At 33.0% G+C, this 16,030-nt stretch overlaps 1 protein-coding gene across 1 annotated transcript in view; it reads left to right on the forward strand.

The window, feature by feature from the left end:
- Positions 1-16,030, forward strand: part of LOC134718332 (uncharacterized) — a 248,398-nt gene that overhangs the window by 198,259 nt on the left and 34,109 nt on the right. The window contains exons 7-8 of the mRNA XM_063580826.1: positions 13,294-13,536; positions 13,987-14,475. Coding sequence (XP_063436896.1) covers positions 13,294-13,536; positions 13,987-14,475 — 732 coding nt within the window. The remainder of the gene's footprint in view (positions 1-13,293; positions 13,537-13,986; positions 14,476-16,030) is intronic.

A 16,030-nucleotide genomic window follows, 5' to 3' on the forward strand; every position in this document is an offset into this window, starting at 1 on the left:
AATTGTCGAATTCAGAAAAGCAATTACAAAAGTATATATATATATACTTAATTGACAAGATATTCAAAACAATTGAACCAGTGAACTTTAAAATTATTTGGATCATATTCATATCTTTTGAAACAGTTCCGTTATGATGACATCGTATTTCAGAGGGGGGGGGGTCTCATTTCATGAATGGTCTATCAGCAACATTATTTTCAAAAACGATCAAACTTTTGTCTTTTGCGGAAAAAAGAGCAAAATATAAAATAATTTCTTTTACAAAACAAGTTTTAAATTATTTCATCAATGTCATATAATGTTGAATTTGCTCTTTGCCGAAGTCTGTTTTGACACCCATTTTGACAAAAAGCATATTTTTGATCAACCTGCTGAGCGATCTACTTTTACGAGACCAAATACTACCTTAACATTTTAACTTCAATTGAATCCTGCCGCTAAAATTGTTTACCTCATGTTGACATAATTAAATCGTTAATAAAATGCGATCATAGTCAGCATTCTTATCCGGATTTTACTACGTTTTGACGACAAACTATGAAAAATTATAGTTTCAGTAATCGGTGACGGAAACTTTTTCGGAAATGCCAATTTTTGTTTTATTTTCCTTAATTGGGAATTTATATTTACAAATATTTTTTTGGGCCACTGGCCGATTTAAGGGCTGTTAAGCGGGCCTAAACTATATAGTGGAATCATCCCTGAAAACTACCGTCTAATCACATTCCACCAACACACCTTACAACAATTATACTATATTTAACAAAACTACCATCTAATCATACTCCAGCAATACATCTTACACCAATCATAGATTACTCTATTTAACAAAACTACCATCTGATCACATTTCAACAACACACCCTACACCAATCACACACTTCTATTAAAACTACCATCTAATCATACTCCAGCAACACATCTTACTACCATCTAATCACATTCCACCAACACATCTTACACTAATCATACACTATTAGCAAAACTACCATTTAATAATACTCCAGCAACATATCTTACACTACCATCACAACTACTATGACTACCATCTTATCACATTTTACCAACACACCCTTGTAATCTTTCAATATTTTCTTTAACAGCAAAATCTCAAATATTATTCAATGATCTCTTTATAAAGACACTTTATATTTGTTGTTGGTTTAGGTTCACTGGTTTTTATTGGAAGTATATATAAATAAGACAACATTCTGCATTGCATAGGTAAAATTAATGCAACAGTTACCTATTACTTAATGTTTTACAGTTTTTTGAAATAAAAGATATATACAGTCAGGGGCATTACTTAAACAAGTAACAATTAAAATTACCTATACAAGTAATGTTGAAAACGAGGCTAATTTAAATATAACTTATATAAGTAATTTTTCTGAATATTATTTTTATAGGTGTCTAAGAATACAGATTTTACTAGCTTTAAATAATTTTCACAGTTATCTGGTTATTTTTCCCTTGATATATAAAAACTAATTCTTCTGAAACACTAATTAACTTTCCGACGCACTTATCTTTCAGACCGACGCTTCTGGGTCAAAGATTGGTCTCTTGGGACTATCAAATTATCATTTTCCTCTAAAATCTTGAAGGTAGACTGATATAAATAGATAGATACTTGTGAATTAATTAAGACCTGAAGTTATTTATAATTTGTAACCTAAATCAATTAAATATGTGCCTTAGATAAGTGTTATTGCTATTTTTTTCAAAAATGTTTAAAATAACTTATTCAGGTAATATTTTTGTCATTATTTTCAAAGTAACCCTTTATCTCTTTACTCCTCTCAAATTTGATAAATTCTTTATTTTATGATATAAAATGTTGTTTAAAATCATGAAAACTACATTTAGTGTAAGTTTCTATTGAAAATTAAAATAACTCTATTAAGTAATTTTATATTTTTTAAAATAAAAAAATACTTATATAAGTAATTAAAAAAAATAACTGATATATGTGTATAACTAATGAAAGATTATTTGATTGTATTTCAGGGTAAGACTCCTTATGATCTGGCAGTAAAAATAGGAAAATATGATACTGAAGAGAAAAAAAGGAAGAAGGAAGAAGTAATGGACTTCCTTAAGGTAAGTAGTCTTGTCTTACTTTAAAAGATATTTACAGATTATGAGAGACAAAACAGACTTGGTACAAAGAAATTACAATTAAACAGTTGCCTGTAGTTTTCAATTTCATTGTAGTAATTTTTGTCAGTTAACAATGTAAGTTGACAATTCCAAGCTTGTTGCCTAATATACATGTTGGCATATGTGAAAGACAAATGTTTAAAATCTGTGTTCTCATCTGTTGGATGTCTCTTATTTTTAGCTCACCTGGCCCAAAGGTCCAAGTTAGCTTTTCCCATCACTTGGCGTCCGGCGTCGTCCGTCGTCGTTAACTTTTATAAAAATCTTCTCCTCTGAAATTAATGGGCTAAATTTCACCAAACTTGGCCACAATCATCATTGGGGTATCTAGTTTAAAAATTGTGTCCGGTGACCCGCCAAACCAACCAAGATGGCCGCCATTGCTAAAAATAGAACATGGGGGCAAAATGCAGTTTTTGGCTTATAACTCAAAAACCAAAGCATTTAGAGCAAATCTGACGTTAGTAAAATTGTTTATCAGGTTAAGATCTATCTGCCCTGAAATTTTCAGATGAATTGGACAACCCGTTGTTGGGTTGCTGCCCCTAAATTGGTAATTTTACGGAAATTTTACTGTTTTTGGTTGTTATCTTGAATATTATTATAGATAGAGATAAACTGTAAACCGCAATAATGTTCAGCAGAGTAAGATTTACAAATAAGTTAACTTGACCAAAATGGTAAGTTGACCCCTTTAGGAGTTATTGCCCTTTATAGTATATTTTTAACCATTTTTCGTAAATTTTAGTATTCTTTTACAAAAATCTTCTCCTCTGAGACTACTATGCCAAATTTAACCAAACTTGGCCACAATCATTATTGGGGTATGTAGTTTTAAATTGTGTCCGGTGACCCGCCAAACCAACCAAGATGGCCGTCATGACTAAAAATAGAACATAGGGGTGAAATGCAGTAAAATTGTTTATCAGGTTAAGATCTATCTGCCCTGAAATTTTCAGACAAATCGGACAACCCGTTGTTGGGTTGCAGCCCCTGAATTAGTAATTGTAAGGACATTTTGCAGTTTTTGCTTATTTTCTTAAATATTATTATAGATATAGATAAACTGTAAACAGCAATAATGTTCAGCAAAGTAAGATCTACAAATAGATCAACATGACCGAAATTGTCAGTTAACCCATTAAGGAGTTATTGCCCTTTATAGTCAATTTTTAACCATTTTTTCTAAAATTTTAGTATTCTTTTAAAAAATCTTCTTCTTTGAAACTACTGGGCCAAATTTAACCAAACTTAGCCACAATCATCATTTGGGTATCTAGTTTTAAAAATGTGTGGCGTGACCCTGCCAAACCAAGATGGCCGCCATGGCTAAAAATAGAACATAGGGGTAAAATGTAGATTTTGGCTTATTACTCTAAAACCAAAGCATTTAGAGCAAATCTGACATGGGGTAAAATAATCTATTAGGTCAAGATCTATCTGCCCTGAAATTTTCAGACAAAACAGACAACCTGTTGTTGGGTTGCTGACCCAGAATTAGTAATTTTAAGGACATTTTGCAGTTTTTGGTTATTATCTTGAATATTATAATAGCTAGAGATAAACTGTAAAAAGCAATAATGTTCAGCAAAGTAAGATCTACAAATAAGTCAACATGACCAAAATTTCAGTTTACCCCTTTATAGTCATTTTTTAACAATTTTCATAAATTTTTGTAAATTTTTAGAATATATTTTCCACTGTAATTACGGGGCCAAGTTCATTATAGATAGAGATAATTGTAGCAAGAAGAATGTCCAGTACAGTTCGATCTACAAACACATCATGATCACCAAAACACAATTTTGTCATGAATTTATCTGTGTCCATTGTGTAATATGCACATAGACCAAGTTTAGCGACACAGGCTCTTGAGAGCCTCTAGTTTTATACGCAAGTCAAAATTTTGACGGGACATATTATGGTATACAAATGTCCGGTGTCCGTCCCTCTGTCCGGCGTTAACATGTCGCACCATAACACCTTATTTAAATTTCATGAAACTTAATATAGTTGTTTCTTATGATGATCAAATGATCTGTATACTTTTTGGTGAAAATAAGATTTAAACTTTATGAGTTACGGCACTTTGTTACTAAAACAGTGGTGTGATTCTTTTTCACATGTCGCACCGTATCTCAAAAACGATTCTTGATTATTGCTTGATTATTGCTTAAAACTTTAAACACTTCTTAGTTACATTAATCTTAATATCTGTTTATCACTTTTTGGTGATGATTCAAAATTTCATTTTTGAGTTATTGAGTATTTTGTAAAAAAGGGGGAGTTTTTTTTTACATGTTGCGCCGTATCTCAAAATTAATTTATGATTATTGCTTAAAACTTTACACACCTCTTTGTTGTATTAATCTAAAGATCTGTATACTTTTTGGTGATTTTATTTTGAGTTATTGAGTATTTTGTAAAAAGGATCTGTTGTAAATAGACTATTTTCATATTACTGACTCTTGACTCCGGATATATGTTCAATTTTTGTCTCGCCTGTGACGAAAGTCGTAGAGTGAGACATGGGTATTACTATCCGGTAGCGGCATTAACTATTTGTATAAAACTTTATATTTCAGAAGGTAGAAGACCTGGATGCTTCATACTTTGTATGCAGATACCTTATGTTAGGAAGTTTCCGTCTGTCATATGACCATTGTCTATGACTTCATTTTCATGGTTCAGCGACTGCTTGAAAAAAAATTGGATTTTTTGTCATGTGAATTTCTCACTTATGAGTAAAAGAATAACTATATTTGGTATATGGGTTCCTTGCAACGTCTACATGTCCGTCAGATAGGTTTCACCTGACCTCCACATTATTTCATGGATCAGTGATCAAGGTTAAAGTTATGTGATTAGGTCCATTTCTCGGATACTATAAGCAGTAGGTCAGCTATGTATGGTGTATAGAATGATTGTAAGGGGTACAAATCAGTCTGGCAGGTTTCATCTGACCTTGACCTCATTTTCACTGTTCATTGGTCAATGTTAAATTTTTGTGTTTTGGTCTGTTTTTCTAATACTATAAGCAATAGGTCAACAATATTTGGTGTATGGATTAATGATTGTAAGATGTACATGTCTGACTGGCAGGTGTCATTTGTCCTTGACCTCATTTTCATGGTTCATTGGTCAATGTTAAGTTTTAGTGTTTTGGTATGTTTTTCTAATACTATAAGCAATAGGTCAATATTTTGGTGTATGGAATGATTGTAAGGTGTATATGTCTGTCTGGCAGGGTTCATCTGACCTTGACCTCATTTTCATGGTTCGTTGGTCAGTGTTTAGTTTTCCTGTTTAAGTCTGCTTCTTAGATACTATAAGCATTAAGGTCAACTTTATTTGATGTATGGAATGATTGTAAGGTGTACATGTCTTTCTGACTTGGTTTATATGACCTTGACCTCATTTTCATGGATCATTAATAATTTTAAGTTTATGTGATACTTGTAGTGAAACTTTATCTTTAGGACTATCAACATAAAACCAATCATGGTTAGTAAAGCAGGCGAGACATTTCAGCGGGTGCACTCTTGTCAGAATTATTCCGTTTTACTTTTCTAAAAACCATATATACTTATATTGGGTGAATGCCCCCCAGACTTAGCAAGTTAGTCGGGGTCAAGAGACCCTTTGTCTATAATTTTGAAAACCATTATAAAGAGAAAATCTGACAAGAGCTAAACTGTTCAGGATGTTGAGCTCTGCCAATTGTCTATACTTGTCAAAACCGTCAGATGACTTCTTGTAGGATTTATTGCCCTCAAATGACAAATTTTACCATTTTTTTATTTTTGCCTACTATCTTGAAAACTATAATAGATACAGCGGTGAAGATGATGAACAAGGCAAGTTTTACAGATAGGTCAACATGGTCAAAATTGTCTATAGACTCCTTATTAGAGTTATTGCCCTTCGCTGACCAATCTTTCCGTTTTTATGCCCCACCTACGATAGTAGAGGGGCATTATGTTTTCTGATCTGTGGCTCCGTTCGTCTGTGCGTCCGTTCGTCTGTGCGTCTGTTCAGGTTAAAGTTTTTTGGTCAAGGTAGTTTTTGATGAAGCTGAAGTCCAATCAACTTGAAACTTAGTACACTTGTTGCTTATGATATGATATTTCCAATTTTAAAGCCAAATTAGACTTTTGACCCCAATTTCACGGTAAACTGAACATAGAAAATGAATGGGGGAGTTTCAGGTTAAGGTTTTTGGTCAACGTAGTTTTTGATGAAGCTGAAGTCCAATCAAATTGAAACTTAGTACACTTGTTGCTTATGATATGATCATTCTAATTTTATTGCCAAGTTAGACTTTTGACCCAATTTCACGGTCCACTGAACATAGAAAATGAAAGAGGGAGTTTCAGGTTAAAGTTTTTGGTCAAGGTAGTTTTTGATGAAATTGAAGTCCAATCAACTTGAAACTTAGTACATATGTTCCCTATAGTATAATCTTTCTAATTTTAATGCCAAATTAGATTATTACCCAATTTTTACAGTCCATGGAACATGAAAATGATATTGCAAGTGGGGCATCTGTGTACTTTGGACACATTTTTGTTTGCCTTCTATCTTAAAACTATATTAGACAGATAGAAAATTAGCTAGACAAAAACGATCAGCAAAACAAAATCTACAATAAAGACAATATGGAGGAAATGGTCAGACGACTCCTTTTTGGAGTTATTGCCCTTAAAAGACGATTTTCACCTTTTTTTTTTGCGTTCTGTCATAAATGATAGAAAATTATAATAGATAAAGATACACTTTAAATCACAAAATGATCAGCAAGTCAAGATCTACTTACAATTCCAATTTTGCCGATATAGTTAAGTAGACTGACTCTTTATAGGAGTGATTGCCCTTAAATGAGGATTTTGTTTATCTTCTTTTGTGTTTTGAGCAAAAACTAAAGAAGTTAGAGAGAAACTAAACAGGCTAACTGATAAGCAATACAAGATCATTTAAACTGATTTTTGTCGTGAATTCTATTCTTGTCTACAATGTTGGAGAGTGTCTGTTGTTGAATATGCACATAGACCAAGGTGAGCGACACAGGCTCTTTAGAGACTCTAGTTAAAAGTTATCTAGTAAATAAAATCTAGTTAATCCTGCAGCCATATTAATTTTTATGCAAGGAAAAGTATTTAGATATATATTGAAATTCTCAAAACAGAAAGAGTTGTTCAACATGTTCAACAAGAAAAAAAAAGATATATATAATATATACTATTATTTACCAAAATCTTGAATATTTGATCTTATAATAAAAAAATACTGCTTGTTTTTGTTTTTGTTTTTATGTTATGAGTTCTGGTTAAGTAAATACCTGAAGAAAAATGTATAAAAACATGTGCTTCCCTTAATTTTGCCTCAAACTCTGTGTACATTTACAATACAATTTCCTGTCTTCTTGTACTTTACACATGTACACAGAGATAAATTGAAAACAGATGGGGCACATATCATTTATATCACCAGCTCATATTTCTAATTGCTCAACTTTTGCTCAACTTTTGCTCAACTATATGAAAAGTTAAATCAAAGATCAATTGCTCAACTTTTCTTCAACTACAAAAAAAAAATCAAAGTCTGAATGCTCAACTTTTGCTCAACTATATGAAAACCAAAGATCAATTGCTCAACTCTTCCTCAACGTAATGGCCAGGTTCAGTTGAGGGCCAGTTGAGCAACATCTATCGAACATACATTGCTTGGCAAGGTTTGAGTTGAGCTATACAATTGAGAATGGAAATGGGGAATGTGTCAAAGAGACAACAACCCAACCATAGAGCAGACAACAGCAGAAGGTCACCAACAGGTCTTCAATGCAACGAGAAATTCTCGCACCCGGAGGCGTCCTTCAGCTGGCCCCTAAACAAATATATACTAGTTCAGTGATAATGAACACCATACTAAACTCCAAATTGTACACAAGAAACTAAAAGTTAAAATAATACAAGACTAACAAAGGTCAGAGGCTCCTGACTTGGGACAGGCGCAAAAATGCGGCAGGGTTAAACATGTTTTTGAGATCTCAACCCTCCCCCTATACCTCTAGCCAATGCAGAAAGGTAAACGCATAACAATACGCATTAAAATTCAGTTCAAGAGAAGTTCGAGTCTGATGTCAGAAGATGTAACCAAAGAAAGCTGCTCAATACCTAGCCCTCAACTATTTTGCTTAAAACAGCTAGCCCTCAAATGTCCTCCACATAGCCCTCAACTGGCCCTCAATTTTTTTTTTCTGTAGGGGTATTAAACTATTTGACAAGTTTTCACATGGGACATGATAGTCTATAGCATATTTTTCTTTTGTAGACTGTCATGTCAAAGACATCCCCAGAAGTAACTCCTGACACCCATTTACAGGAACCTACAGCACCAGTAGTTGAAGGTAATCATCTAATGTTAATTATTCAGATACCGGCTGAAATGATTTATAATTACTTGTTTCTAATATACGGATATTTGTTGTCCCAAGTACATCCATACTTTTCTGAGAGTATTGCCACAGTGGGATATAGCTGATCTGCCTAAGACAAGTAAATGGATGTTTTATGTTCTGCCTACAATAGTAGAGGGTCATGATGTTTTCTGGTTTGTGCGTCTGTCCCAGTATCAAGTTAACGTTTTGAAATAAACATGTAGTTTGTGATCAAATCAACTTAAAACTTAGTTAATATATATAACTCAAGCAATTGAATATTTGATTAAAATTGAGAATGGAAACGGGGAATGCGTCAAAGAGACTTCAACCAGATCAAAAAGCATTAAACAGCCCAAGGCCACCCATTCGTCTCGAACACAGCGAGAAAATCCCACACCCACAGGCTGCTTCAGCTGACCCCTAAACTTTAATGTATACAAGTTCAGTGAAAATCGATGTCTCACTAAAATAAACTATCAGCATTCACAAAGTGTGGAATAATAAAATTAATTAAGTAAAAAGACAGGATATCACACAATTATGTATTGAAGGGTTTCTTTGCAAGAACAAACTGATGGATGCCACTAGTGGATCAATAATTGTTCTCATGGACGTTTGGTGAGATTTGTGCTCTATCTGCAATTTTTTGTTTAATGTTTTTTTTTATGGACCTGTGTTTGTATTTATGTTAATTCTAATGCAAATAAGGGGAAGTTGAATTGCTGAAAACCAGCCATCGGATTATACAGAATAAGTAGTTTTTTTGCATATTAATACATTGACACTTAGACGGATAGACACATTGACCAGTTGACCTATTAAAAAATGGACATATTAATCAATTGACATATAAAAACATTGACAGATCATCATCTCAAAATTGAGGGATCAAAAGAGTATCAAATTCAAACATTGACACATAGACATATGGACACATTGACACATAGACATATGGACACATTGACACATAGACATATGGACACATTGACACATAGACATATGGACACATTGACCAGTTGACAAATTAACAAATTGACATATTAATACACTGACAGTTCTAAAGCTTTTTACACATCAACACCTTGAGAGATCAACACTTAAACAGACTCATATACTGACACATTGACATATTCACACGTAGACAGATCAACACAATAACAGACTCATATATACATCGACACATTGCTATATTGACACGTTGATCAACACATTGACATATCAACAAACTGACATATCAACACAAAACAGACTCATCCTTTGACACATTGGCATATATTAATACACTGACAAATCAACACATAAACAGATTCATACATCAACACATTGCCATATCGACACACTGACAGATTAGAAAAAAAACAGACTGATACTTCGACTCATTGACATATTGAAACACTGACAAATCAACACATTACCGGACTCATACATCAACATTTGATGTATCAACACATTGAAAAATCAACACATTAAAATATGCATTTATCAACACATTGACATATTGACACACTGACATTTCAACACTTTAACAGACTCGCACATCGACACATAGACATATTGACAAACTGACAGCACAACACATTAACAGGCTACTACGTCAACATTTGACATATTGACACACTGACAGATTTAACACATTAACACATTTATATATCAACACATTGACATATTGATACACTGACATATCAACATATTAACAGACTCATACATCAGCACATAAATATATATTGACACACTGACTGATTTAGCACATTAACAGATTCATTTCAACACACTGACATATTGAAACACTGACAAATCAACACATTAACGGACTGATGCATCAACATTTGATATATTAACACATTGACAGATCAACACATTAAAACATGCATTTATCAACACATTGACATATTGACACACTTACAGATCAACATATCACTTGACTCAAACGTCAACACAATGACATATTGAAACACTGACAGATCAACACTTTAACACACATACATCATCACGATGATAGATCAACACATAAACAGACACATTGACATATTCACACACTGACAGATCATTATATTACCAGACTCAAATTTGAACAAATTGACATATCGACACACTGACATATCAACACTTTAACACACATATATATCATCACGCTGATAGATCAACACATTGACAGGCTCATACATCAACACATTGACATATCGACACACTTACATATCAACATATAACCAGACTCAAACATCAACACATTGACATCTTGACACACTTACATATCAACATATAATCAGACTCAAACATCAACACATTGACGTATTGATACACTTACATATCATATTAACATATAACCAGATTCATACATCAACACATTGACATTTTGACACACTTACATATCAACATATAACCAGACTCAAACATCAACACATTGACATATTGACACACTGACATATCAACATATAACCAGATTCATACATCAATACATTGACATATTGACACACTTACATATCAATATATAACCAGACTCAAACATCAACACATTGACATATTAACACACTGACATATCAACATATAACCAGATTCATACATCAACACATTGACATATTGACACACTTACATATCAACATATAACAAGACTCAAACATCAATACATTGACATATTGACACACTTACATATCAACATATAACCAGACTCAAACATCAACACATTGACATATTGACACACTGACATATCAACATATAACCAGATTCATACATCAACACATTGACATATAGACACACTTACATATCAACATATAACCAGATTCATACATCAACACATTGACATATTGACACACTTACATATCAACATATAAGCAGGCTCAAACATCAACACATTGACATATTGACACACTAACATATCAACATATAACCAGATTCAGACATCAACACATTGACATATTGACACACTTACATATCAACATATAAGCAGGCTCAAACATCAACACATTGACATATTGACACACTTACATCTCAACATATAACCAGATTCAGACATCAACACATTGACATATTGACACACTCACATATTAACACATTACCAGATTCATACATCAACACATTGACATATTGACATACTAACATATCAACATACATATAACCAGACTCAAACATCAACACATTGACATATTAACATATTAACAGACTCAAACATCAACACATTGACATATTGAAACATTGAAAGATCAACACTTTAGCACACATACATCATCACGTTAATAGATCAACACATTGACAGACTCATGCATCAGCACATTGAATATTGACACACTGACATATCAATATATTACCAGACTCATACATCAACACATTAACATATTGACACACTGAGAGATCAACATCTTACCAGACTCAAACATCAACACATTGACACACTGACAGATCAACATATTACCAGACTCAAACATCAACACATTAACATATTGACACACTGAGAGATCAATATCTTACCAGACTCAAACATCAACACATTGACACACTGACAGATCAACATCTTACCAGACTATAACATCAATACATTGACATATTGACACACTGACATATCAACACATTCCCTGACTCAAACATAAACACATTGGCAGATGAACACATCAACAGACTCATACATTGACACATTGACAGATCTACACATAAACAGACTGAAACATCTGCATATCGACAAATTGACACACTGACAAATCAACACATTTACAGACTTAAATATTCACACGTTGACATTGACACATTGACAGGATCATATATCAATGCATAGACATATAGACTATCTTCGCATATTGAAACACAAACATATTGAACAACGCATACATTAACACATTAACATATTGACACACTGACAAATCAACACATTAACAGTCTCTAACATCCACAAGTTGACATTACAACACATTCAAAGACTCAAATAGCAACACATTTGCATATTGACACTCTGACAGCTTAACAATATAACAGATTAATAAATCTACACATGACATATCAACACATCAATATATCAACACATTAACATACTAAAACATCTACACATTAATACATCGACATACTGACAAATCAACCCATTAACAGATTCAAACATCAACGCATTAACACACTGATATATCAATACATTAATACTCATACATCGACACATAAAAAAATTGACACACTGACATATTAACTAAAATTTCAGACTCATACAGACTAAATACATACACCTTGACATCTTGGCACACTAACATATCAACAAATTAACAGACTCGTACATCAATATGTAGACATATCAACACACTTATAAATTAACACATTAACAGATAAATTCATCCACACAGAGATATCGACATACTGACATTTTAACACATCATCATGAAGACTCATACATCGACACATAGACATCTTGACACACTGAAATTTCAACACATTAAAATATTCATATATCAACACATTAACATATTAAAACACTAACAATTTAACACATTAACAGACTTCTACATCATTACACCAATAATTCAATACATAAACAGGCTAATACATCAACACATAAAGACATTCTGACATATTTAACACATTGTCATATCGAAAAGATGACATATCAACATATTAACCAACAAATGAGGAGAAATTATATATGTGTGTGTGTAGGGATACATTTTTTTTTCACAACATGAACACATCAAAACTTTCCTTTTTTTTTAATTTTTTTTTAGATTCCATCGGAAAAGGGCAACAGTCTGCCATGTTAAGTCGTTTATTAGGGAAGGGCAGTTATGAATCATTTGATATGAGATGCATGGTAACCGGCCAATTTTCTGTTGGGAAATCGACTCTTGTTAAGCTGTTAACTGGAGAAATTATACCTGATGGTCGACACCCGACTGACGGGATTTCTCTGGTAGAAGGTCGCTGTGGCCTCGACATTCAGTCAAAAGAGTGGATTCTTGTTGATCCAGGTGAGAAAGAGCACAAGTAGAATATCTGACCACATTAAAAAAAGACTCTTTTGCATGGACTGCGCTATCAGCAGACATGTTATAGCACTGATTTAAATAGTTTCACATTGTAGCCATTTTTTTGTGCCTTCTATTCACGCACCATATTAATACAATATCAAATCTGATTTGTGTATGAAAAATCTTAACAAAGGTTTTATATTTTGAAATTGAATTTAAATGTTAAAATTATTCAATGAATTAACATTATTTTCCATATTCAATAATGTCACCAATCAATCAGTTAAAATATGACTCTTTAAAATTTGTTAATAGCACTATGTGAATGTAACACCTGATAAGATATCATTCTAATCTTAATTACTGATTTTTCTTACATTCTTCACTTCGTTTTGACAGCCTGCAGCTGAGTTTGATTTGATTTGCCTGATGTATTAAATATAATTTCAGACTCTTATAATGCCCTGGATGTTGTGTACAGTAAGGTTTTAATGACCTCTCTGGAAGAAGAGGAGGAGAGTGAACTAACCAAAAAGTTCATCAAAGCTTCAGATACAAGCCCAACTGGTTATGCCAAAGCTACACTTTCCTCTTTGCCCTCAGAACAGTCTGCAGCAGCACAATCTCTACCTTCAACGAAATCCTCCAACATGCCTCACACGGTAAAACAGATGGAAAAGAAAATGAGAACAAGAATGACTAAAGAAGAAATAAGAAAGAAAATGGAAAAGTTCCTCAAAAGTGGGAAGTATAAGATGAAAGTTGGACGTCTTATCTTCTGGGATTTTGGTGGACAATATGTTTATCTAACAACACATCAGACCTTCATGACGTTCCGGGCATTGTTTCTTGTAGTATTTGATGGGAGCAAAGATTTGCATGAACAGGTCCCTGATGTGATGTGTTTTCCAGGGCAGCACATGACGCCAACTCCAGCAGGTAATATGCATGTTATTTACACTCAGATAATGAAAACAGGATACATTTCTATGACAGCAAGGTGATAGTTCAAAAAACAATTAAAATTGTCTAAATATTTAAGCCTAATTCTAAATGTTTACGTAACTTGTTTACATTGCCACTTTGAGCTTGTCACAAACTACAATATTAACCTCAATATGTCTCACATTTTGAAACATTGATATGAGGTAAGACAATACTATTTATCAAAGATACCAGGTTTGAAATTTTGAACATCGGAAAGTGCTTTAGATTTTGAATGAGTAAATTCTCACAAAAAAGGAGCTGATGATTTTATCATAAGCATGAACAGAGTGTTGCATTTATTGACAGACAACACTATATTTTTGCGGTCATATATTGGTATGAAGTTGGTGTCGTTGTCGTCGTCTGAAGACATATTGGTTTTTGCACAATAACTTAAATTTAAGAAATGGATCTCTATGAAATATTACCATAAGGTTCAATACCACAAAAGGAAGGTTGGGTTTGATTTTGGGGGTTATGGTACCAACATTTAAGGAAATAGGGGCCAAAAATAAGCATTTTTGTAACTTCCAGACAATAACTTGTGTGTTAGTGTATGGATCTCTCTGACATTGTACCACAATGTTCTATATCACAAAGGAAATGCTAGGATTGATGTTGGGGGTAATTGCCTCAAAACTTTGGGAATTAGCGGCCAAAAAGGGTAAAAAAACATGCATTTTTCTAGTTTGAGGACAATACCTTTTGTGAAAGTGTATGGATCTTTCTGAAATTATACTACAAGGTTCCATATCACAAAGGGAAGGCTGGTTTGAGTTTTGGGGCAATTGCCCTAAATGTTTAGGAATTCGGGACCAAAAAGGACACAAAAAAGCTTTTTTCTAGTTTCCATACAACAACTTGTGTTCAAGTGTATGGATCTCTCTGAAATTGTACTGCAAGGTATTATACCACAAAGGGAAGGCTGGGATTGAATTTGGGTTAATGAATCATAAGGGGTTCAAAAAATTTGGGGGGGATTTGTTTTCTGTTTTTTTTTTTCTTTAATTTTTTTTATTTTAAGTTGTTTATTTCTGATATATATATATATATTTAAAAGCAAATAATAATGATATGGAAGGAGATACACACCAAACAGGATAATGTGAATTATTATATTAAGTATTGTGCAATAGCAAGAAATTTTCAATTGCACAGTATTACGCTATAGCAAGAAATCTTCAATTGCACAGTATTGCACAATAGCAAGAAATCTTCAATTGCACAGTATTGTAGATGTGATCTGACCTTAACCTCATTATCATTTCATTGAGTTTTAGTATTTTTTCTAATACCATATGTAATAGGTCAACTATATTTGGTGTATGGAAATATTTTATGATGTACATGTCAGTCTCCATGTATCATCTGACCTTGACCTTATTTTCATGGATAATTGATCAATGTTAAGTTTTCATGGTTGAGTTTGTTTCTTAGATACTATAAGCAATAATTCGACTATATTTAATGCATAGATTGATTGTACGGTGTACATGTCTGCCTGGCA

The sequence above is a fragment of the Mytilus trossulus genome, chromosome 5, assembly GCF_036588685.1.
Source record: "Mytilus trossulus isolate FHL-02 chromosome 5, PNRI_Mtr1.1.1.hap1, whole genome shotgun sequence".
In the NCBI taxonomy this organism is placed as follows: domain Eukaryota; kingdom Metazoa; phylum Mollusca; class Bivalvia; order Mytilida; family Mytilidae; genus Mytilus; species Mytilus trossulus.